Here is a 22,668-nt window from a genome sequence, read left to right on the forward strand (position 1 = left end):
TTGAAAAAATGGATGACCGTGAACAATTTAACTTTAAAAACAGTTGACAGATCACGGTTGTCCATTTTTCCGTGTATAAACTCAACTTTTAACATACCTATCGATGTTCAGACAAACTGATCTTTTGCGTTGATACATTATTTCAATCGGAAAGAACTTTTTTTACATTTACAAGTACCAGCCCACCGAACAAAAAAAACACACGCAGGGTTTGGATAGAGACAAGAGTAAGGTGAAGGTATAGAATGAAATTAAGGTAACTAAGGCTAGGGTATTTTCGTAATTGCATGTAAAATCAGAAAATCAGAAAATGGAAAAAGCACCTTCGGACCTCTTTTTCACTTTGGCTCTCTAAACCAAAAATTGTCAACGCCATTTTGGCTTAACTCATTTTAAAAAAAGCTGCCAAACACTTGGAATGTAAAAACTGGAAAATGATAAAAGTAGGCAGCAAATGTGTTCTCCAAAACACATTTTCAAAAGCAGCAACCAAATACCAAAAATGTAAAAACCAAAAAATGAGAAGCTGAAAATGCAGCTTCCAAACACCCCCGGAATCAGAGATTGGTGGGGGGTGCGTGAGAAAGAGAGAGGGGTACAAATTCAAGATTTAACAAAAAGCAACACCTGTTAGCAATTTTCGTTATCAATTTGACGGAATTTGATGAAAATGGTCTATTTGAATAATGAACGATAACTTTGGAAGTAAAATTGATTTTTTTTAAAAAAAAAATTGGGAGTCTGTCTACCTCGAAGTCAATAATATATATCTTCTCTTATATTCAACACTCTCAATCCCCCTCTAAAGTTCTTTTGCGGGCATTTTACCTCTAAGTCCAGAAAATAGAAAGTAATTACCACCGGGTCTCCTCTAATTAACGAAACACTAAAACCCTATGAAAGTGCCTAAAATTCTAAACAGTGAAATTGCATAACCCCTAGGGCACCCTATGAAAATGCCTAAACCCCAGGGTACTCTATAAAAATGCCTAAACCCATAGGGTACCCTATGAAAGTGTTTAAATCTCTAAAACCCTATAATATGAAAGTGCACCATAAAACCCCTATGAAAGTGGCTAAATCTAAACCTTAGGGCTCTATGAAAACATCTAAACCTAAACTCTAGGGTACCCTAAACCCTAGGGTATCCTAAAACCTAAAACTTTAAGGTACCCTAAAATCCTAGGGTACCCTAAAACCCTAAAATCCTAGGATACCCTAAGATTTTAGGGTACCCACTAACTCACTAAGGTACCATAAAATTCTAGTATACTCTAAAATCCTAGGGTGACACTTTCATTAATAGTAAATGTATTTTTATAAAAATGGACCTAGTGTTAATTAATTCCATCTCTTCTTAATAGGAATTAAGTTTCATTTTTATGTACTTAAGAGGTAAAAATCTCTTTCTTTTGCTCACTTGGGACTCACTACAGGAAATAATACTGTACTTTTTTTGTGATGGGAAATAATACTTTTTAGGCGGGCAGTGGCAGTTCTTCTGCTCACTTGGTACTAAAATGTCAAGGGGCGCCGAACCGGATTTGTGTCAAATGTGTTAGAGCTCACAGTTGGCCCGAGAGGGATGGTCGATCCCGTGGGATGGTGGGGCGAACACTCGATTGGATAACTACTTGTGCTGAAGATTGTTTTGTGTCTTGTGTAAAGTGTTGCAAACGAGTCGAGTCGAGTTTTACAGTGTTTAGGTTTGTTTATTAAGTTTTTAACGAATCCGAGCTCGAGCTCAATGAAAACTTAATGAGTCGAGCCGAGCGGGCCTTAGCTTAACTTGAGCTCGAGCTTGTTCACGAGTCTCAATGGACCAATGAAAAATGTATACATATCCTTGCAAAGGCCTAATACAATCAAAAATATTTTGATTGTGAAGGTATATATCTTTCATTTTTCTATGAAGCGGAGGTGTATTGGTGTGCGTGTGCTCTCGCCTCCCTTGGTTGACTAGAAAGTGAAAACGGAAAGAACAAATTATAAAATAATAATAAAAATCCTAAACTTAAGTATATAAACCCCGGCTGCCGAGCCAACTCGAGCCGAAGTTATCCTAGCTTGAGCCCGGCTCGTTTACAAAACGAGCTGAAAAAAATGGCACGAGCTCGTTCGTTTAACTTCCGAGCCGAGCTTGAATGAACCACTAACGAGCCGAGCTGTGAGCCGCTCACGAGCGGCTCAGTTCGTTTGCAACCCTACTTTGTGAATAAGTGTGTAAGGGTGCTAATTGAGTCAAATAAGCCAAACACTGCATTGTTCAGGCTTAGCTTAACTCCTTGTTACCAGAGTTCAAGCTTTGTAATGCCCCAATTTTTCAAACATCTTCGAAGGCTTTAAAATAATAAAATTTTATTGAAATAACTCCAGAGCGACTCTAGTCTTGATACAAATTCCAAGTATACTCGATCTCTGCCCCTGATATTCCTCCTGTGTCCAACTGCTCCTCCATTGAATCCTACACCCACTGGCAAATTGATCGCCGAAGCAACCGATTTACCAGGATACAGATGTACATGTGAGTAATAAATCACCCAGTAAAATAATCCAACCCAACCACCCCTCTTACATGACAGCTAGCAGGTAACAATATATCATCAATGCGGAAAAGTAAAACACACATAAATTTATTCATTACTTTGTCCAATAGCCTGAAAAAAGAAAAGAAAAGCTAGTCACGCTCGGACCATAATTAGGATTCGCCTACCTTAATCACCACACTGAGATCACCACTGAACTCTCGTCAATTCTATCATCACAAAACATCACTAGGCCAATCCGCTAGGTTTTATCATCAAAATATCATTGGACCACCTGCCAGGTTTTATCATCGCAAAATATCACTGGACCACCTGCCAGGTTTTATCATTACAAAACATTTCTGGACTATTCGCCAGGTTTTATCATCGCAAAACGTCACTGGACTAACCGCCAAGTTTTATCATCACAAAACATCTCTGGCTTATCCACCAGGTTTTATCATCACAAAACGTCTCTGGACCAACTGCCAGATTTTATCATCACAAAATATCGCTAGATCACTCGCCAGGTTTTACTGTCACACGCGAAATATCGCTGGACCTCTGCCAGGTTTTATCAAAACATCACTGGACTACCTGCCAGGTTTGAAATCATCACCAGGCAACCCGCCAGTTTCAAATCACATCACTGGACTACTCGCTAGTTTCAAATCATTTCACACAATCTGCCTGCGCATGCATCTTCTAACATCTCTTTCTCCCAAATAACCATTGCCTAGTAACATCTAGGTCAAATTTTACTCGTGAACCATCCCATGTCTCTAAGGTCCAATCTTCCACAATAAATTAAGAGTTGGAGAAATAAACAAGCAATTAAAGTGATAGTTGAAATAAATAATAAGGAGGACAATCATGTAACTTTTTATAAATGGGCCGTTGCCTTTAATCTTGTATGACCAATAAGTTAAATAATAATACAAGAAACTTTTATCTAATTATTATAAAAAAATGACAATAATAATTTTATTCAAATATTAGTAAGTCTAGGCTTTTATTAGTCTATTGATGAAATTAGATTGATTAATAAATACATTAAATCGATCAAAATGTTAGAATAATAAACATGATATTAATAAAAGTCCTAGCGGTCCTACGCAACATGCTCGGGTATCAAAAAGTGGGTCCGGAGGGTCGCGAGGATATTTAAAAAGTAAAGATATTACAGAAAATTTCCGAAAGTTAAATAATTAGGAAATAAATAATCTAATAAATAAAATATATTGATATTAACAAGGTTTTATCTTAGGAGTGTAAAGTGTCTAAAAAAAGTTATTCGGGCATTAATAACAAGGTTTATAAGGTCATAAGGTAATTTTGATTGGAAACATTGTAAAAGAAATAATCAATAGTAAATTAAATAAAAAAAATGAGATTAACAAGATATCATTTTTGAGGTGCGAGGAGTCTAGGAAAAATAGTTTGGGTGTTAAAAGCGTTGTTCGGAAGGTCGCAAAGATTTTTCGTTTGCAAAATCTTGAAAGATAACGAATAAATAATTAATAAAAAAATAAAAAATGGTATTAACAAGGTATGATCTTTGAACTGTGAGAAGTTTAGAAAAAATAGTCCAGGTGTCAAAAATATTGTTTGGGAGGTCGCAAAATGGTTTCGAAACAAAACAATACTTGCCACAAGGTCTAGCCGATTTGACCTTGTGGCTTGCAAGGTTCGAGGCCTGGTTCTTGCGGCTGAAACAACTCGAAGGTCTACCAGGTTCGGTTTTTCTCGTCGTTTCGCTTCGGTTTCGATGCATGAATCCATTTGGGGTATAGGGTTAAGCTAAAAAACACTTAATTATACTTAGAGAAGAGTTGGAATGGATTATAATACCTTGGTTTGATCAAATTGGATTGAAAATCAAAAACTTGATTTTTGGGGAAAACGACTTCGGTTTTGGCAATTCGGGAACTTTGGGGCCGAATTGAATGTTTTTGGGGATGCTTGGGGTTATAGAAAGTGATTGGGATGGTTGGATCAGATCTCGGTTGGGTTTACGCACGAAACCCACTTTTCTCTCTCTCTCTCTCTCTCTCTCTCTCTCTCTCTCTCTCTCTCTCTCTCTCTAAAACTCCATAGCTTGGAGCTTGGTTTCCTTCGATTTTTCTCTTATTTTCAGACCGTTGGAGTGTGATGAGTATCGTGATGTGATCGTGGGTTAACGGGGTAGGGTATTTATAGGTGAATTTTGGATGGAAAAGATAAGATTGAATTTAATGGAGTTGGGTTCATGGAACTTGAATTGGATGAATTGTGACTGTTTTTGGGGCTAAAGAGGAGGCAGGAAACAGATATGAACGAATTGAATTCGAATTGAGCTTGGTGATCAAGAAATTTTCAGTTTGGGCAATGGGGGATGAATTTGTTTTTTTTTTCTTCGAGAAAAAGAAATGGAGGGAGTAATGGCTGGAGAGAGAGAGTGAACTGGAAGAGGGAGGGAGGGAGAGAGAGAGAGAGACATTGCAGGAGAGTGAGATAAGGGAGATGAAGTGGTGTACCCATGCATGCTTATGTGTTGGGGAAAAAAAAATGCATGCATGTCTATATTGCATGCAAAAAAAAATTGTATTAAAAAAACGATTTCTATTATTATTATTATTATTATTGCTTTTAACAAAAAAATATGGATTGTAACAAAAAAAAAAAAAGATCGAAAATTCGGGTCGTTACAAGCTTGGCTTGAGCTTGAAAACTTTTTGGGACTAATTGTTCAAGCTTGGCTTGCATTTGAAATTTTGTGTCCGTGAGAAGCTTGACTTGGCTTGTGAATATACAAGCCAATCTCGAGTTTCCAAGCATAAACTTAGGCTCATGAAGTTTTGAGCTTTTAGGAAGAACAATTACATAAAAAAGCAAGCTACCTAGAGTTTAAATGGAAGAAGGGAAGATGAAGTATGTTACTGTAGACACCATATTCTGGACTGTCCAGATTAGATTAGTTTATTTATGGTCTTTGATCCCCAATGATGAATATGGTCAAGAACATCTCGAGATTGTTGGTATGTTTGAGCTTTGAGCTTCCCGAACCTCATTCAAACCGTATTTCAATCCCTTCAAGCCAGAACCAAATAGTCTCAGCAAAACCCTACTTGCTTACGCCAGTACTGCGCTGGCGTGTGCTAGTAAATTGCCACGTGTCAGTCATCGACCATCGACTCAGTTACTACTGGCGCACGCCGGTATCAAGTGGGCGTATGCCGGTCAAAGCCAATAAAAACTTCACTATTCAACCACGTACTCGAGACTGTTGTGCCACCCAGTACACTGGTTGATCGGCTTAGAAGTGATTTCGAGCAGAGGATGTTCCCCCACTCTCACACAAGTCTTCCATCACTCTTCCCTCTCATTAATGAGAAGGAAGACTTCCCTTCAAAGCCAACCAACCCAACTCAGCTGGTTACAGCCCTCTCCCCTCTATATATACCCCTCTCTCTCACTCTTGCAAAGGGTTCACCAAGTTGGCAAGGGGTTACATTCATCAAGCTCCCAAGTCTCTTTCTCTCTCTTTTTCCTTGGTCTTCTTGCTTCCTCTTCTTTCATCCACTGAAAAAGGAACCAAGGAGCCTCCTCATACTCTCTTCACTCCCATAAACTCTCCATCCATTTACCAAATCTTAAGTTCAAAGCTCAAATCCATCATCAAAGCTTAAACCAAAAGGTATACCACCTTTTGTTCTGTAATCTGTTCTGACCCCTGAGGGGTGTTAGCAGGGTCAAGGCTGGTGATCAATACCAGTCCTGGCCCTGAAGCTAGCAAGTTTCAAGGATCGTGTATAGCTACTAGTGGCGCACGCCAGTAACAATAAGCCGTATGCCAGTTATGGTCGAATGTACAATACTGGGGTGGGGATCACTGATCAGCTGTGTTCTTCTTTCATTCTTATTTTATCACCTTATTGCATGCTAATAACTAAACTCTTGCTTTCTGTATTTTAGAACTGCGTAATTGTAGTATCTCAATATTCACTTTCATTTGCTTTGGAAGGCCTCTGGGATCTTTCTGGTCATATTCCAGAGCTCGGATGATGCAAAGCCAAGCGCTGACCAAATAGTGTAACTAGCGTACGGGGTCTTATGATTGGCATACGATAGTTATGACTGGTCCAATGACTGGCCCTTGCATGGCAGTTAAGTCTTGGTCTCCATTTGTTTTCCCACACTGTTTATGGGATGTTCTGTTAATTTTCATGGCTTTAAGCCATTTAATCTGTCTGTACCTGTATATATATGCTGATATTAAATTGTGTGGTTTGTCCTGGGTGTGCACTGGTCCTTTTTCAGAGCCTAGAGGGTTGAAAAACAGGAACTGCGAGTTTGAGACAACTGGAGTACGCCAGTTATAAAGTGGCGTGCACAGGTCTTATTAGCATGTAGTGGCCTGGCCAGTGCATGCTGGTTTATTGCCTGCACACATCCTTTTGGGCCAGCGTACCTCAGCTTGCTTAAATCACTCACAAGTGCTTATCCTCAACCTATTTCCTATATTATCATTCCAATCAAATCATCCATAAACATTTTGTCATAACTGCATCTTGTTACAGTCTAAATCCCCCTTAATTGCTCCCCCGCCCTAACTGGTTGAAAATGATTAATGGGAGAAAAATGCTAATGTTTTATAAAATGTCTAAGTAGAGACCGATCTCCGGATTGGGTGAGAGGGGTGCCATAAGACCCTTCCCCTTTCGTAACCTGGCTCCTGAATCTCAAATATCGAAGGTGACGACGGACTGGTCTACGCCTTTTCAAAATCAAACAACGTAGCAAACGTTTTAAGTTCGATTTCTTGGGTGTTTCACCGCTAAAACTCGAGTGGCGACTCTGAATCGAAGCGTTTCGCCGCGCTTTCTTTTTCCCAGAAAAGGGCCACACCCAAAATTTTCATCATAAAATTTCCGGGGGTGCGTGCCCACAGTTACCACTAAATTACCTCTCTAATCTTTGCCAAGAAAACCCTAGCTAGAAGAATGTGATAGTAGCCCCAAATTTGCTCAATATCTCATTTGAATTTCTCCATGGAAGAGTTATATATGATTTAATGTAGCCCTAAATTTTCACATCTCACCTAGAAGGTTTTCTTTTTGATGCAATAGTACTATATAAAAACTTCTGACATATCTATAATGAACGTAATCATATATCATATTTTAGAATATTTATTAACGTACCCCTATATGTTTATTATTTACAAAATGATTCCTTTGTTCACGAGCCTATCAATCCAAACATTCGTATGTTCAAGGTTAGCTTGAATTCATAAACAAACAAAAAAACATGATTGAACTTAGTTTATATTTTTTATAAACAAGTTTGAACAAGCCAAAATTCGAGCCAATCTCGAGCTATTTGGTTCATTTAATAGCCCTATAAGTGTGTATTTGTGTAAACTTGTATTATAAAAGTGAACGTACTAACAAAAATGTGATTTTTGTGTAAAATCCACTATTTTGTTATTTGGGCAATAACTCTATTGATAGTATTTGAGTTGGAAAGAGCTTGCCCCAAGACTTATGAAAGTTAACGAGCATGTGTGCAAGTCTATATGTACATAGGTACTTTGCCTTAATAATATTGGTGGAATTTTTTCTTTACCTTTTTTCAAAAAGAATTCAACTTGTAATTTTGCGTAAAACTTTTTGCATTAGTAGTTCCTCTCAATGAGAAAACTCTAAGAAATAAGAAATAATTTTTTAAATATTTTTGTACACCATTTAAAAGATCTCAATGAAATCTATCAAATATAATTCATATTAATAGAAAATTATTTACGTAAACACATAATTTTTTAATTTAAAATTACATTACTTTTTAAAAAGTTACTTTTCTGGAAAGTGAAAAACCACCTTAGTCAAATTATGATCAAAACCCCTATTCCGGAATTTGTCTTGGGAAAGGAATTCAAATCATCTTACGAAAGTACTCCTATAAATAAACTAGGGTTCCTTTCAAAAAAAAATAAACTAGGGTTTACAGCAGAAGGAAGCACAATGCAAAAAGGGCACCTCCAACGCTCAACATATCCTCCTGGTACTCTCTCTCTCTCTCTCTCTCTGTGTGTTTACAGTCCGCCTTGTTTCCACAATAGATTATTCGGCTGTGAAAAACCATGGCTAATTGGAATGAAATCCCAAGAGACAAATGGAGTTTGATTCTTTAAAAGGTGGTTACAGTAATCACTTTTTGGGGCGTCTGTAGATTATGGAGGTCAATAGGACGTACTAGAATACCGTAGCAACAAATTCCCTGTTAATGTCCCGGGACTAATGATAACCGGCGGGCCCACCACCGCAACCCGAACCCGCGGCTTCCTAGCATTTCCTGTGGGTAAGGATACCATGATTTGCCAGTCCTATCTGTCGCTCATGAGAGTCTTTGTCGCGGGTGACACCGAGGTTGGCTTGTTATTGCGGAAAAATTCAAAAAAACATGACCATGTATATTTATAAGCCAATCTCGGGTGTCCGGATCAGCCTGCCTCCGGTGGCTTCACTCCCGATGCCGGAACCAGGAAATACACGTATGTCCAAGTGGTACGTAAGCAAAGCAATTCTATCCACGATTCCATTGTCTTGGTCTTCGATGGATTGCTTTGTTTTAGTTTTCTATGGGTGTTATGAGCTGGCTTATTGTAAGGTTGGAGATGTAGTTTGGACAGCGATTGAGGGGCCGAAGCGATGGAGATACATAGATGCTATATTCTGTAAGGAAGTATTTCATATAATGGATCACTATGGAGGAATTTGTATTTTCGACGTGAATTTACCTCACCCAAAAGTGACTGAACTCTGCATATCCCCTCCACGGTTGATTCCTTATGTGTAAAAGTGGTACTTGGCGGAGTTTGGCGGAGAATTACTTCAAATTTTGAGAAAAGTTGATATCTCTGGCGATTTAGTTGAATCTGACAGACAGGTTGAATCTGACGAATAGGATATTGATGAAGGTCAACAAAATAACGCTAATGAAGATGATGCCAATAATCAAGAACAAGAATTTGATGAGTTTGAATCGTTTGATTATGACAACAATTGTGATACAAGTACCCGCAACTTTATCAGCCAAACCTCTGACTTTCAAGCATTCAAGCTAGACATGAGCAGTGGTTTAGAGCCAAAGTGGATTGATGTAAAAGATCTTGAAGGTGGGGCAGTATTCGTTGGCTTGAATCAATCCTTTGCACTGTTAATCTTGGAAGTCACAGGTTCTGTATACGCTCGGGTAATGACATTGGTGTATTCAACATAGCGGACTCCATCTTTGAAACTCTCTACTCCACACACTCTGAATCTACAAAGCCACCAACCGTGTGGATTACCCCAATGCAATATTAGCAACATTCTAACTAGCTAGTTTATACCATGGTTCATGCTGATTAGATTTCACTTTGGTCTTGGTTTTTTACTTTGTCATTGTTATTCCTTTTTCATGGTTTGTAATGATGGGAGTTTGGTTATTTTGCTTTCGTGAAGGATTAATTGCACAACCTCATATTGTCTCAGAGTCTCAGCATAACCAAAATTTCTCTAGCCTGCTGAAGATGAACGTAAGTTAAGCATGCGCTTGCAATACCGTAAGAGGTATGGCCAAATTCTTATTTTTTGATATTGATTGCATTGTTACGTAAATTGATTGATTTCAACCGCTTAGGGCGGTGCAACTCTTATAAAACATATGAAAGGAGTTAAGCATGCGCTTGCAAGTCAATAAGAGGTAATTAAGATGAAATCCGCAGCAAACACATATGCAACCAATATCAAAACAAGAATGGCCAGGCTTTGGGAGTACTCCTCAAGGTCTGAGATTAGATTCCCCACAGGGTGAGTACCTTGCAGTGAGTGGGGGCCGTGACTGGTGTGGCCGAGCCAGCTCCCCCTGAGATTTGTATTTTGCAGTCGGGTCCATTTAGTGGCTTGACTGTAGAGCTGTTCCTTCACTACCCAAAAACAAAAAAAACAAAACAACAATTTGGCCATACCATGTCCAGGGCATATGGGAGACACAGGAAAATGTGCGTGTTTCTTAATTTGTATATATTACTTTCGCCGATTGTCTCATATGTTCAATGCCTAGGTTTACGGAAAAAATCGAATTTACTATGGTGTTTTCCTCAACTCCAGCTGGGCCCTTAGGTGTAGCAACTGAGGAACTTCAGTACCAACGCAGGTAGAGTTCTGGTCAAGGAAAAGGCTGAGACATGGAGCTGGATCAGTCAGCCAATTCTGTGATCAGTGGTATCTTCTTTTCAAAAAGAACATGTGTGTTTTTATACTTGTTTGATACTGGTGCTTCTCAGTCTTTTATTTTTTTTGAACGGCGCTTCTCAGTCTTTTATAATTGCTTCGTTTTCATTTAATCAATTTTAGGAAAGGAAGTTAGATACTTTAGAGGTGCCACCTAGTATCGAATGACCTTGGGTAGTAGAACCTTGGGAGATTGGATATGCCCCTGCTGCTCCAGTAGATGTGTGGTCTTTGACTGGTACTCGAGCAAATTAAGGTTCATTGTTGCGTTCTAGGCTCACTTCTAGCTAAGTTCGAGGAATTTTGGTGGGTTAGCCCATTGTTTAGCTACATGAGCCGAGGAAGTACTAGTATCTGCATTTTGGAAGCTAGGTTTGCATTGCCCTTATCCCCTCTAGTTCTGTCAGACACAAGCCCTTCCCATTCAGAATCAACAAGGCATCTCCAACTTCTAATTGTCACTCAAGGCCTCCACTCTCATCATTTATCATTCTGTTAAACAAGGCCCAGCACATACTTTATCGAGTCCTGTTCTCAACTTTTTCATGTTAGTAGGCTATTCTAAACCAACCAGTACAAGTTAGTTTGCCTAAAAATCCTATATGCCAGATTTTTTGCGTAGAAGGTGCTCGAAGCTCTAAATTTCAGTGAAACCACCCACAGTGATAACTGGATTTTTTATAACAGAACAATAGAACAATTGTACTAGGTTGCAATGCTTTGTAAACAAAGAGGGATTGGTAGTTATCTGTTTGAAGTCACGGTTCTGAAGGAGACTCTACAAAGCCTCTTTCAGCTTGCAAGCCAAATGTCCGACTCATTGTTGTGGATACTATAGGGAGTTGAATTTTTATGTAAACTTTCTCGGTTCACCATGGCAAAGAGGAATTGTTCATATCGGTTCAAAATACACTACAACAAATAAGCCCTTTTATAGCGTGCCAAAAACGCTATAAAACTATATACATAGCGTTCTGACGAACGCCTTATTAGGCGACGCAATTAAAAGTCCTTTCTTTCAATAGCGTTCATTGTCCGCTATAGATACAAGACCTTCCATAGCGTTCAATGTCTGCTATAAATAGGAGACCTTCCATAGCGTTCAATGTCTGCTATAAATATGAGACCTTCCATTGCGTTCAATGTCTGCTATAAATATGAGACATTCCATAGCGTCCAATGCTTGCTATGAATAAGAGACCTTCCATAGCATTCAAAGCCTGCTATAAATTGGAGACCTTCCCTAGCGTTCAAAAATTGCTATGAATAAGCAACTGCAGTAATGGTACATTCCATAGCATTTATGCCCGCTATAACCTGTCATCTTCATATATACAATTGTAAGCATTCATCGCATCCTATACAAAGCTTTGAAAAGAACCAATTAAAACCAATCGTCAAGTTTAATAATTGCCATAAAGAAGCTCCCATATAGTTATACATTAATTGTTCCATACAAAATCCTGCAATAGAAGACTTCATCTAACATCACTTAAGTCTAAATATAAGTACCTAGCTAGCTATAGCCTTCATCTTGCTAACATTTTCAAGGAGGAAAGTTGCCCAGCTATACAAAAAAGGAGCATCCCAGCTATACAAAAGAGGAGCATCCAGCTATACAAAAGAAGAGCATCCCAGCTATACAAAAGAGGATCATCCCAGCTATGTCTTCATACAAAAAAGGAGCATTGAGGCTCTACAAAAAAAAAGGAGACATCAATGCAAAAACTTCAACATCCAACACTAGCAAGATCATAATCTCCATCTCTAGCAAAAAGTGATGAAATATCGATCTTCTCTTTCAACCAATCGACCTACATACAATACAAGAAAGAGACTTAGAAGAGTGCAAGAATGTTACTTGTTGAAGAGTCGTATACAAATATATATTTTGTGTCCAATATCTGTGACAGTCTCATGGCCACGAGCAAAATCTATGCTATATTATAACAAACGAACTCTGAGTAAAACAAATAACTTCACAACCCTAACAACACTGAACGAGCTAATGAGCATATATGAATTGCAAGTTGTTCAATCTTAGCAAGCTTTAAAATGGATTGAAGATATCTCACTTGTTTATTTTTCAACAGATCTCAAGCAAACTTTTAAATAAGCCGAACACGAGCCCAAACTTGTTCAACTAAGGAGCTTCAGAAGCATCGAGCTTTGTTTATTAACTTGCCATCATACTGCTACTACGGTACTACCACATCTTTTGCCAATGTCATCATCCAATATATTGACTATTCTACCCACAACTGTACAAAGACAATGCAATCCCAAGTTGCAAATCAAATCATGAATCGGAAGTTTCACAGGTCACCTATAAAAGTTTTTATCGATACACGAACCGTGAATTGAACTGAGTAATGAATAGAACCATAAGAATCTCATTACTATGTGAATGACTCAGAGCTTGTCTGACATCCTTTTATATCCCAAAAACACTTCTAGAAAACTCTAAAGCTCAGGAAAAGATGCCCCACAGGTATAGTACAATTTGACACTAAAACAACAATGTATTCAATTGCTAGGGTGCTATTGCTTAAATCTGAAACCTGCTCGCCATACCAGTGTAGTCCCAATTAAGACCCAAGTTTAATATATGACTAACAAATAAAGAAACTTAATACTGCATAATTAATACTTCTTGCATTTTCCCTCCTTGGTGAAAATTTCCCCAGGTGCACATGGTGACCAATACATGGCTGTTGAATACATGGAAGACCAAAAACTCCTTTAATAAGCTTCAATACAAAAAGTTCAATTGACAAATCATGTCCTCTTCGCTGGTACAGAAAGCAGGTACATTCACTTACTAGTAAAATGCGCATATTAGATGAAAGCCAAGGATCTATTACCAAAGTTTTGTGAATAACCAAGAACCAATATTAATCAAACCTCCTAGGCCTTTAGACGTGTTTGTAACAATCCGCTATTTACACATAGCCTAGCCAGGTATGAACTGCATTAGTCATCTCTTATGGGTTATTTGCTCAACCACCAGATTGTACGCCCATTGTATGTATCAAGCCATGTTGAAAATCTACTATTTATTCGTGAATGTAGAATGTTAGTTCATGAGAGAACCAAATGGTTATATTCCCCCATCCAGTAGCAATCAGTCATACATTTATCATCTAAGAGAATTCACTCAATATGAAGGAGGGAATGTACATTACCCCGGCGAAGAGTCCATAATAACTTGACTAGCAGGCCATGCGATGGTAGTTCCCACTGCATCGACGACATAGGTCAGATCGCTTGTAGGCCTCCAAAGAAACACTTCAGGTTTCTTTGCTACATCCACCCAAACTTTCATTGCGTTAGGTCCGATCGGAACACAATGACATGTTTCATTTGGATCACTCGAAGACCAACGCCCTTCAGCAACTACGTCTCCCGTCCCCATCCAATCTAGCAACTTGCACTTGGTATTCGGACTGATGTTCACAATCTTTACCAACAAATTGATATAACAAAATTAAACAATGATAACAACATAATTCGATGCAACAATGTAATCGATGGAATTTTTTACCCTTCAGCATCTTTTATGCAACAATGTAAGATTATGCTATTTTTTGCAAATGCTAAAGTAAACATTTTTTTACCGAGGGAGAAACAATGGGTGTAGTTGGTGTTCCTTCAGTTGTTGCCGAACTTTGAACCTAGAAAGTTCAAAAACAGAACAAATAAAACGTCGTTACTCAAAGTAATCCGAAATGACCACCAATGAAGAAAATGATAAGCTACTTACTTGGCTTTTCTTTAACTCCTCAACTGTATTTTTCACACATGACATTTCAGACCTCAACTGAACATTTTCTTCACGTAGTGCATCAAACTGACCATTCATTTGTGATAATATAGTCAATCTTGTTAGTGTGACTCCTTTTCCAAATGTTCTTAACCGGCCACGCTTCTCAGGACCAAGCACTTGAGAAAGAGCATCTTCTTTCAGATTAGTTGAAGATGAGTTTGGTTTATCCCGTTCAATTCTTTCCATATCTTTCTAAAAATGGCATAACGATAAGCCAACGTAAATGACTAGGACCAGACTGTGAACATATATAACCAATAAAACATACATATAAAGAATGAGCCATGGCCTTACAATCTTTTGAGCAATTTTTTTGTTTGCGGGTTGACCATTCTTGTTTGTATGTCCATCAGCCCAAACAACAGCTCTACTTATAGAGGACACATCATTTTTCTTTTTCTAGAGTAAAAACAAATATCTAGTCAGAATTGAAGTTATAGTTTATAAATGTGAAGTACAATGATATTTGATAATAAACAAAATAATAAAGGTATTACCAGCTCAATAGTCAACCGTGCATATCCCTTACGACTCATAGTATGCTGCAGCTCCAATTGTTTCTGTCTCATACCTTTGAATTTATTGCTTCTAACCTAAACTCAAGAATAAACTAAAATCACAACCATGCTTTCGATATAAATCAGCAGGGAACCACTGGAATTCCAGTTATAATGGCCAGCCTTACTTCTATCTTGGTTAGCTATGACTACAACAACTTAGGAATGACTTGTCCACCAAAGTAGAAAACTATCTTTCTTCCCCGGCCCTTGCCTTAAAAACTTTTCCAGCTCTCCTCTTGTTTATGAGATTCCGTATTCGAATGAATTGTCCGCCAACATACCAAATGAATGATGTAACTCACTTATTGGTACTCAAATACAGTGTTAGCTAGATTCCAAACATAATAAATTATTTACCGCATCTTATTTTCCAGTTATCAGAAAGCAGATTACATGCAAGCAAGCAATGCATTTTGCACACGTGTATTTGAACTTGGATCCATTTTTCTTTAGAAAAAGAAGCAGCAAAGGAAACCACGACCATTCTTTTGATATAAATCAGCAGGGAACAGTTGGAATTTCAGTTATAATGGCCAGCCTTACTTTTATCTTGGTTAGCTATGACTACGATGACTTAGGAATTGGGCAATTGTCTTGAGGCATCAAACGGATTTTATATTTCCACTGGTACAAAATAACAAACCTTCATTGAGAGGAAGAATAAGATTAGGGCAGTATAGTATTAATTAAGCACCATTGACCACTTTAGTCAACTTTATTATCAAAAGACCCTGCCATAAGTCAGTAATTTAAAAAATTAAGTTTTCAGAAAAAAGAGTACAAACCAGCATCAAAATCAGCTGAAACCAGTATGCAAACTGCAGCAAAATAGCAAGAAAACACACCCACAAACAGCACTAAAATCTCCCAAAAGATGCTATGAAAGCTTTTAACATACAGCAGCATATAACAGCAAACACTAACAGCAGGCACAGCTACAAAAACAGCAAACCAAGATGAACCTAACATGCTTTATTCTTTTGAGAGAATGAAGAAAAAAATCAGGAATAACCTGGTGTATGGACAAGGTGCACATACCTTGAATTGTTCACTAGTCTTTTCCTTCACAAAATCCTTCCAATCTTGGAGCGATTTGATGTTATCAGGCTGTAGCTTTAGCCTTTCTTCCTCATTTGAAGCATTTCTTACTTTTCTGACTAATGTCGACTTTGAGGCTCTCCAATCTTCATTCATTTTCCGGAAAACCATTTCTCTATGCCATTCTTCATGAAGATTGAATCTTACCTAAAAATTTGAATGTAACTTACATGATTTTCTATAATTTTTACATCCAGAAGAGTAATAGTATGAGAAAAAATAGAGTTGAAATAATGACACCACATTTGGTCGGATAGAATTATGTAACTAAAAGCATTATACTTAGGCACTATACCATACCTGAACGGATTGCCATAGGATTTCTGCCATTCCCGTAGGAAGCTTTCGCCAATCTGAAAGTGTATATGGTACAATCTCTCGAACTAGAGGTCCTAAGAAAGAAGACAACTTGATTGATCCAGCACCGATTGGTTGACCATTCTCGTCAAACTTGTAGACACTCCATTCTGGACTGTCCAGATAACGTTATTTGTCGATCTTTTATTTCCCCAATGATGATTATAGTCGAAAACAGATCAAGGACAAGGGTGTGCTTAAGCCTTGAGCGTCCAAAACCCATTTCAAACCTTTCAAACCAGAGCCAAACGGCCCCAGCAAAACCCAACTGGCATACGCCAGTGTCTTGGTGACGTACGCCAGTTAGCTGCCACGTGTCAGTCATCGACCAGTGGTCCAGCTTATACTGGCGCACGCCAGTAAGAAATGGCGCACGCCAGTCAAACCCAGTCAAATCAACTTTATTCAGCCACTTGGGCGGGACTTTTGTGCCACCCTGACGTCGGTCACAGTGTCCCTGATGATTGCTTTCGGCAGGGGCGTCCCCTCTCTCTCCTACACCCCCCATCAATTAGTCCCATGCATTTAATGCATGGAAGGCCTCTTTTGTTCCTAAGACCAGCCAAACAAGGCCTGACCTTAACTGATCTCAGTCCATTTCCCCTCTATATATACTCCCCTCTCACACTCTTGCAAAGGGTTACCAAGTTCACAAAAGGGTTAGCCACATTAAGAAGGTGCCATCTCTCTTCTTCTCCTTTCTTCAAGCCTTCTATCTCCTTTCATCCATTGAAGGAGAAGAAAAGGTCACACACTTCCACACATCCTGCTGGAACCCAGTCATCATATAAGCCACCATCTTCAACCCTCAAGTTCAAAAACAACCACCAAACCACAATACCAAGAGGTATACCACCTTTGTGTTCTTTTTCGTTTTCAACTCCTGAGGGGGGTCAGTAAGGTCCAGGCTAGTAGATAATACTAGTCCTGGCCTTAAATGGATAAAATACAGCTATTGTGTGTGTTGACACATGGCGCACGCCAGTTTACAATAGCCGTACGCCAGTCATGGCAGTATGGGCATAACCGGCGTGGGGATCATGGATCGTCATTCCTTTTGTTTTATCTTTCTGTCGACCACCTTAGCATGCTAATAACCAGTTTACTGCTTTCCATATTTAGAACTGTTTAGTGGTGGCATCCTATCTTGTTCATTTCTGTCATGTAAAGGCCTCTGGGATCCTTCTGGTCATGTTCCAGAACCCAGATGATGCAAAGCCAAACACTGGAATCAAAGGCAAAGTGGCGTACGGCAGTAATATACTGGCGTACGGCAGTAGGCTTCTGGGTCCAGTGACTGGCCCTTGCATCTGAAGCGTAAGATAGGCCTATCTTCTGTCCCACACTGTTTTGGGGTGTTCTGCTTTCTTTCATGGCCTAAAGCCATTCATTTTGCCTGTGACTGTGTATATTCTGTTATATTAAACTGCGTGGTTTGCCCTGGGTGTGCGCTGGTCCTTTTCCAGAGCCCAGAGGGTTGCAAACAAAGACTGAGAGATCCAACAAGTGGAGTACGCCAGTTTATGTGTGGCGTGCGCAGGTTGTATCACCATGTAGTGGCTCGACCAGTGCATGCTGGCAGAATCTGCTCACGTCACCTTGTGACGGCGTACTGCAGTTTGCTCGGGATGCTCAGTGCTTGTTCTCAATCTATACTTAGCATCGCAATCAAATCATTCATAAGCATTTTGTCACATAAACTGCAATTTGTTACCGCTTTCGTCCCCATTAACTGTTCCCCCGCCCTAACTGGCTAAAAAATGATAAAATGAGAGAAAAAGGCAAAGGTTTTCATGAAATGCCCGAGTAGAGACCGATCTCCGGATTGGACGAGAGGGGGTGCCATAAAACCCTTCCCCTCTCGTAACCTGGCTCCCGAACCTCAGATATCGAAGGTGACGACGGTCCAGTCTACAAGCCTTTTCAAAATCAAACAAACGTGGCAAAAACGTTTTCGAGTTCGGTTCCTTGGGTGTTCCTACCGCTAAAACCCGAGTGGCGACTCTGAATCGAGGCGTTTCGCCGCGCATTTTCAAAGGAGGGCCACGCCCAGTCTTCAAAAAGGGAACCCAAAGATCGAGCGATTTTCGGGGCGCGTGTCCACAGTGGCGACTCCGTTGGGGAAAATTGCGTTGGTTGATATTTGGCGATTAAAACATAATGGAACAATTCTCAAAAGCTTGTCAAAACAGTACGCTTCGCGCTGCTGAAGAACGGAATGGTAACGTAACAGGATCTCAGCATCCGACCAATCCGAACTGGGGCTTTTTCTTATTGTTCTCTTGTGTAGTTTTCTCCAAGTATCAATTAACAAAAGTGAGCCAAGCTTCAAAAGGCATTTGTTTTTAAAAGTGTGGCATTTTCTCTCATTGAATCATTCTTCGGCATTCTCCGTTCGTATCGATGGTTGGTCAGCCCCGTTGAGGTGTTTTGGGTAACCGGCACAGTTTACTGGAGCCTGGGGTCCTCGAACGCCCAACAACCTTGGACGATGATGAGTCGTACTACCGTTCGACCATTGCTTTGCTCTACGCGTTGCAATGGGAGGTATATCGCGGCTCTAGTCAGAGGAACCCCTTTAAGCCAAAACCGGCCTCTACAGCGTGTACAAAGCACTAGAACCTTTCAACCTAAGACAGGAACCCGCAGGGTAGGATTACTTGCTTCTAACCCCATATCCTGTCTATGTGTTACCGCTTTCCATATCGCATGCCTGTACATACATTCATGATCGTTTTGCGTAGGAGCATGCTAGGGCGGCTTTTTTTAGGATATCTTTTGTCGAGTCTGTCATGCGCCCGTTCGGCGTTGCCTTGGACCGATGACGAGTCGTGCATCTCGATGTTGCACGTTACCAGAATTTTCAAATCCTTAATCCATGAGACTTCGGGAAATCGATACTTCCTAAGTCCTTGTCTTAAACCCCATCGAGGTTTTAAACCGAAAACTAGGAACAACGGAGAGAATGGCATGGTGCTTACACCACTCGGGTTAAAAGTGCTAATCACTTACACCAGGCTCCGGCACAGTGCTGCTTACGCCATTTCGGTTATAGTATCATGCCATCTACGCCGAGGTGTTCCAAAATCCAACTTTGAAACCTCGAGAGGGGAGGAAGTCAAAGACTTAGGCCGTCTTGGCATCCCTTAGTAACATTCGATTCAATCAAGGATACACCGTCGAAAAGAAAATCCGAGGATTCTATGGCAGCTGTCCGAGTGTCGTAAGGCAGACTTTCTTTAGTCATAGAGTCTAGGAGGACACCGACGACAATGACATGCGCGTTGCATTCTTTCAAATTCTTTCAAAAGCTTGCTGCAGGAACACCACTGAGTTCTCATTTACTTTGCTGTCAAGAGCTCTAGGCCATTTCACTGAAGGAAAGAGCCAAACCTACTTAGGAGCGTCTGCCAGGGCTATTTCACCGTCACTTCCAAAGCCATATCACCTTCCTCACTCATCAATCCAAGATGGCAGCACAAACAGAGCTGGCTGAGCTAAAGAGGGTTGTTCAAGAAATGAACCAGAAAATGGACAAACAAATGGCTATGGTCCAGGGATTGGTTGACCTCTTTACCACCATAGCCCCGCAGCCAGATATGGGGCTGATCAAGGAATCCTCTCAAGCTTGCCACACTCCTGCAGTCGGAACCAAGCAGTGCTCGAAGGACATGTTCAAAGACCTGGCTGAGTTTCATGAAGCCAGGACTCACCCGAAGGAGAATGTTGAATCCTTGTTCAAAGCCAACGCTGAAAGGGAGGATATGCGCGACAAAGAAATCAATCCCAAAGGCAAAAGAGTGTGTCATGTTCCTCAATCCAATCGCCGGAACCCACCAAGGACCTTCTCCGTTTCTCCACGCCTTTGTCCTTGGTTTATGAGAAGCTCCTCGAAGCTGGCTTCCTCAAGCCACTCCTTCCAACTCCTTCGCCTCGAACATTCCCAGCATACTACAACCCAAACGCCTATTGTGCTTTCCATCAAATGCCCGGCCATCTCACCGATGCCTGCTTCCGCCTTCGACATGAAATTCAAAATCTCATTGACAATGGCACCATTCAAGCTCCACTCCCATCAAAGCCCAGTGTCATATCCAACTTCATGCTCCAACACGGTTCCAACCCATGTGTTAACCAGATATCCATCAACTCTACTCAAATCAACTCAAGCTCCACTCAAATCAAACCTAGCTCCACCATATTCAACCCAACCCTTTTCATTAGCCCGAAAATCAAACCAAGCCAATTTTGTCTCTCCCGTCCGAACCCGAGGTTAACATGATGGCCATAGGTGCAGTCGTGGTCCTTACCGCCGATACCTGGAAGCCTACAAAGGAAGAATTCAAGAGGAAGCTTAATCAATCAAAGGAGAAAACGGACTGGCTCGGATCCTTCAATCATGAGAATTTGGGGCTATTGTTCAAGGAGTTCTCTCAAGTGGGTTTGGACGAAGAAGCTGAAGAAGCCGAAGTGTTGTTGCTTGAGCCTGTTGTCCTCTAGCTCCCACCTCTCTGCGAGGAAGTCAAGGGTAACTATAAAAGTTGCATTTTCAAATCGCGTCTCTTTTGCATTGACACTTTCGAGTCTGAGTCTGACGCAGTGTCTGTCAAGTCGTCTAAGTCTAGCTCTGAGTCGGAGCTCGTGCCTCTTGGCCCTCCATGTCGTAGCTTCTATTCTCAATTTGAGTCTTTTTGCTGTACTTGGCTACCCCGAGGGTTCTTATGATATGCATTATCCTGCTTTTAAGTACTTTGCTGGCTTTTGAATAAACCGTGTCGACTCCGACGACGAAGGGATAGATTTCGATGGGATCATCCCCAAGGAAATGTGTTCCCTCGCCGAAAGGGAAGACGAAAGGCATGCTCAGCCTCTAAAAAGAAGAAGTAATTTCAAATAAACTTGAAAGATGGGGCAGACCCCCGGATGGTTCAAATTGGTTCAGCGCTGTCCCCATAAGAGTATTGCGCCCGTTCAGACTTGTTCAAAGAATTCAACAATATCTTGGCATGGTCTCACAAAGACACGCTTGGCGTGGATCATGGGATAAAGAAGTATCAAATCCCCTGCCGCCGAATGCCAAGCCAGAAAGCAGAAGCTCAGAAGGCTCCAGGCCTCGTACCATGTTCGAAATAGTAACAGCAGTGTTCCGTCAAGCGCACATTAAAAGGGTGCAAAAGTGGTTTGGAGCGAGGCATTTCTAATTGTAGTAGTCAGGACCCTTTTCACTATCAAAGTCATTCTATTTGGGGCTACAATCAAAGATCATCAACCTCGACGGCAGCAAATTCAATACCTTGGTCAACCCAGATCAACTCAAGCGTTATTATCCCTGAGAGATGCTCGTTGGATCGAAAACCACAAGGGTGGGCAATTCCAAGCAAAAGTTAGAGCAGCCTGCTAGACCGAAAACCTATGAAGGCGGTCTAGGCAAAAATGAATTGGCAAAAAGTCGAAAGCTCCCTAGACCGAAAACCTGAAAGGGTGGTACTAGGCAAAAGTTAGAGCATAAAAAGAGAGGTGAAACACACGAGTGAACCTTTGCCTGAACTACGTTTTGACCTGATTCCTAGAAAGGGATACATAGGCAGTCTCTCTTCGAGGCTCGGTCATACTTTATCAATTGGATCCATGGTTGACGCTTTGGTGCACATCAAGGGTCAAGAAAGGTCGAGAACAAGACAAGCCGAAGTGCTGACTGGTAGGCTGAAGTCCATTGATTCATTGGAGAATCAGAAGGGGGATGTCATTCGTCTTTCAAGTTTAATGCAAACTGCTGTTTTCAATTTTAAAGCTGAGCAAAAGCCTTAAAATATTTTGAAGCATCAAAAACAGAACGAAATGCTTATGAGGCCTAACGGCTCACAATTTATTCTAAGTTCAGCAAACGTTTATTTTAAGCGGCTGCAGCAGCTTTGCAATCTCGCGCGCTAGTTTGAGGCTCACACGCACTCGTACAAAAGTGATGCGCGTTGATCTCAAGCATGCGCGCGCTTCTTCATTTCCTGCATCAGACAGTAGTAGGCAGCCATCACGCCTAACAAAGATTT

General features: G+C 40.4%; 1 protein-coding gene across 2 annotated transcripts; it reads right to left on the reverse strand.

The window, feature by feature from the left end:
* Positions 1 to 12,164: 12,164 nt before the first annotated feature.
* On the reverse strand, positions 12,165 to 16,711 carry LOC131301962 (uncharacterized). 2 transcript variants are annotated; one of them, XM_058328491.1, is made up of 8 exons: positions 16,565 to 16,711; positions 16,205 to 16,411; positions 15,104 to 15,199; positions 14,901 to 15,005; positions 14,544 to 14,798; positions 14,398 to 14,454; positions 13,966 to 14,240; positions 12,165 to 12,594 (listed from the first exon to the last, which is right to left on the reverse strand). In XM_058328491.1, exons 1-8 carry the CDS (start codon positions 16,592 to 16,594, stop codon positions 12,582 to 12,584), a joined length of 1,038 nt encoding a protein of 345 aa, XP_058184474.1. In that variant the 5' UTR covers positions 16,595 to 16,711; the 3' UTR covers positions 12,165 to 12,581. The 2 variants fall into 2 exon arrangements, with proteins under 2 accessions (XP_058184474.1, XP_058184475.1); XM_058328492.1 differs by lacking the exon at positions 14,901 to 15,005.
* Between the last annotated feature and the right edge of the window lie 5,957 nt (positions 16,712 to 22,668).

Source organism: Rhododendron vialii, chromosome 9a (genome assembly GCF_030253575.1).
Source record: "Rhododendron vialii isolate Sample 1 chromosome 9a, ASM3025357v1".
NCBI classification, from domain to species: Eukaryota; Viridiplantae; Streptophyta; class Magnoliopsida; order Ericales; family Ericaceae; genus Rhododendron; species Rhododendron vialii.

What these genes read in the sequence shown, in the direction of transcription:
- LOC131301962 (XM_058328491.1), bottom strand. Translation starts at nt 16,594, where the DNA reads ATGGCAGAAATCCTATGGCAATCCGTTCAG. An exon ending in AAAAAATTGCTCAAAAGATT is followed by an intron (nt 14,799 to 14,900) that starts GTAAGGCCATGG and finishes TGCCATTTTTAG; the next exon opens with AAAGATATGGAAAGAATTGA. An exon ending in AGGAGTTAAAGAAAAGCCAA is followed by an intron (nt 14,455 to 14,543) that starts GTAAGTAGCTTA and finishes TGAACTTTCTAG; the next exon opens with GTTCAAAGTTCGGCAACAAC.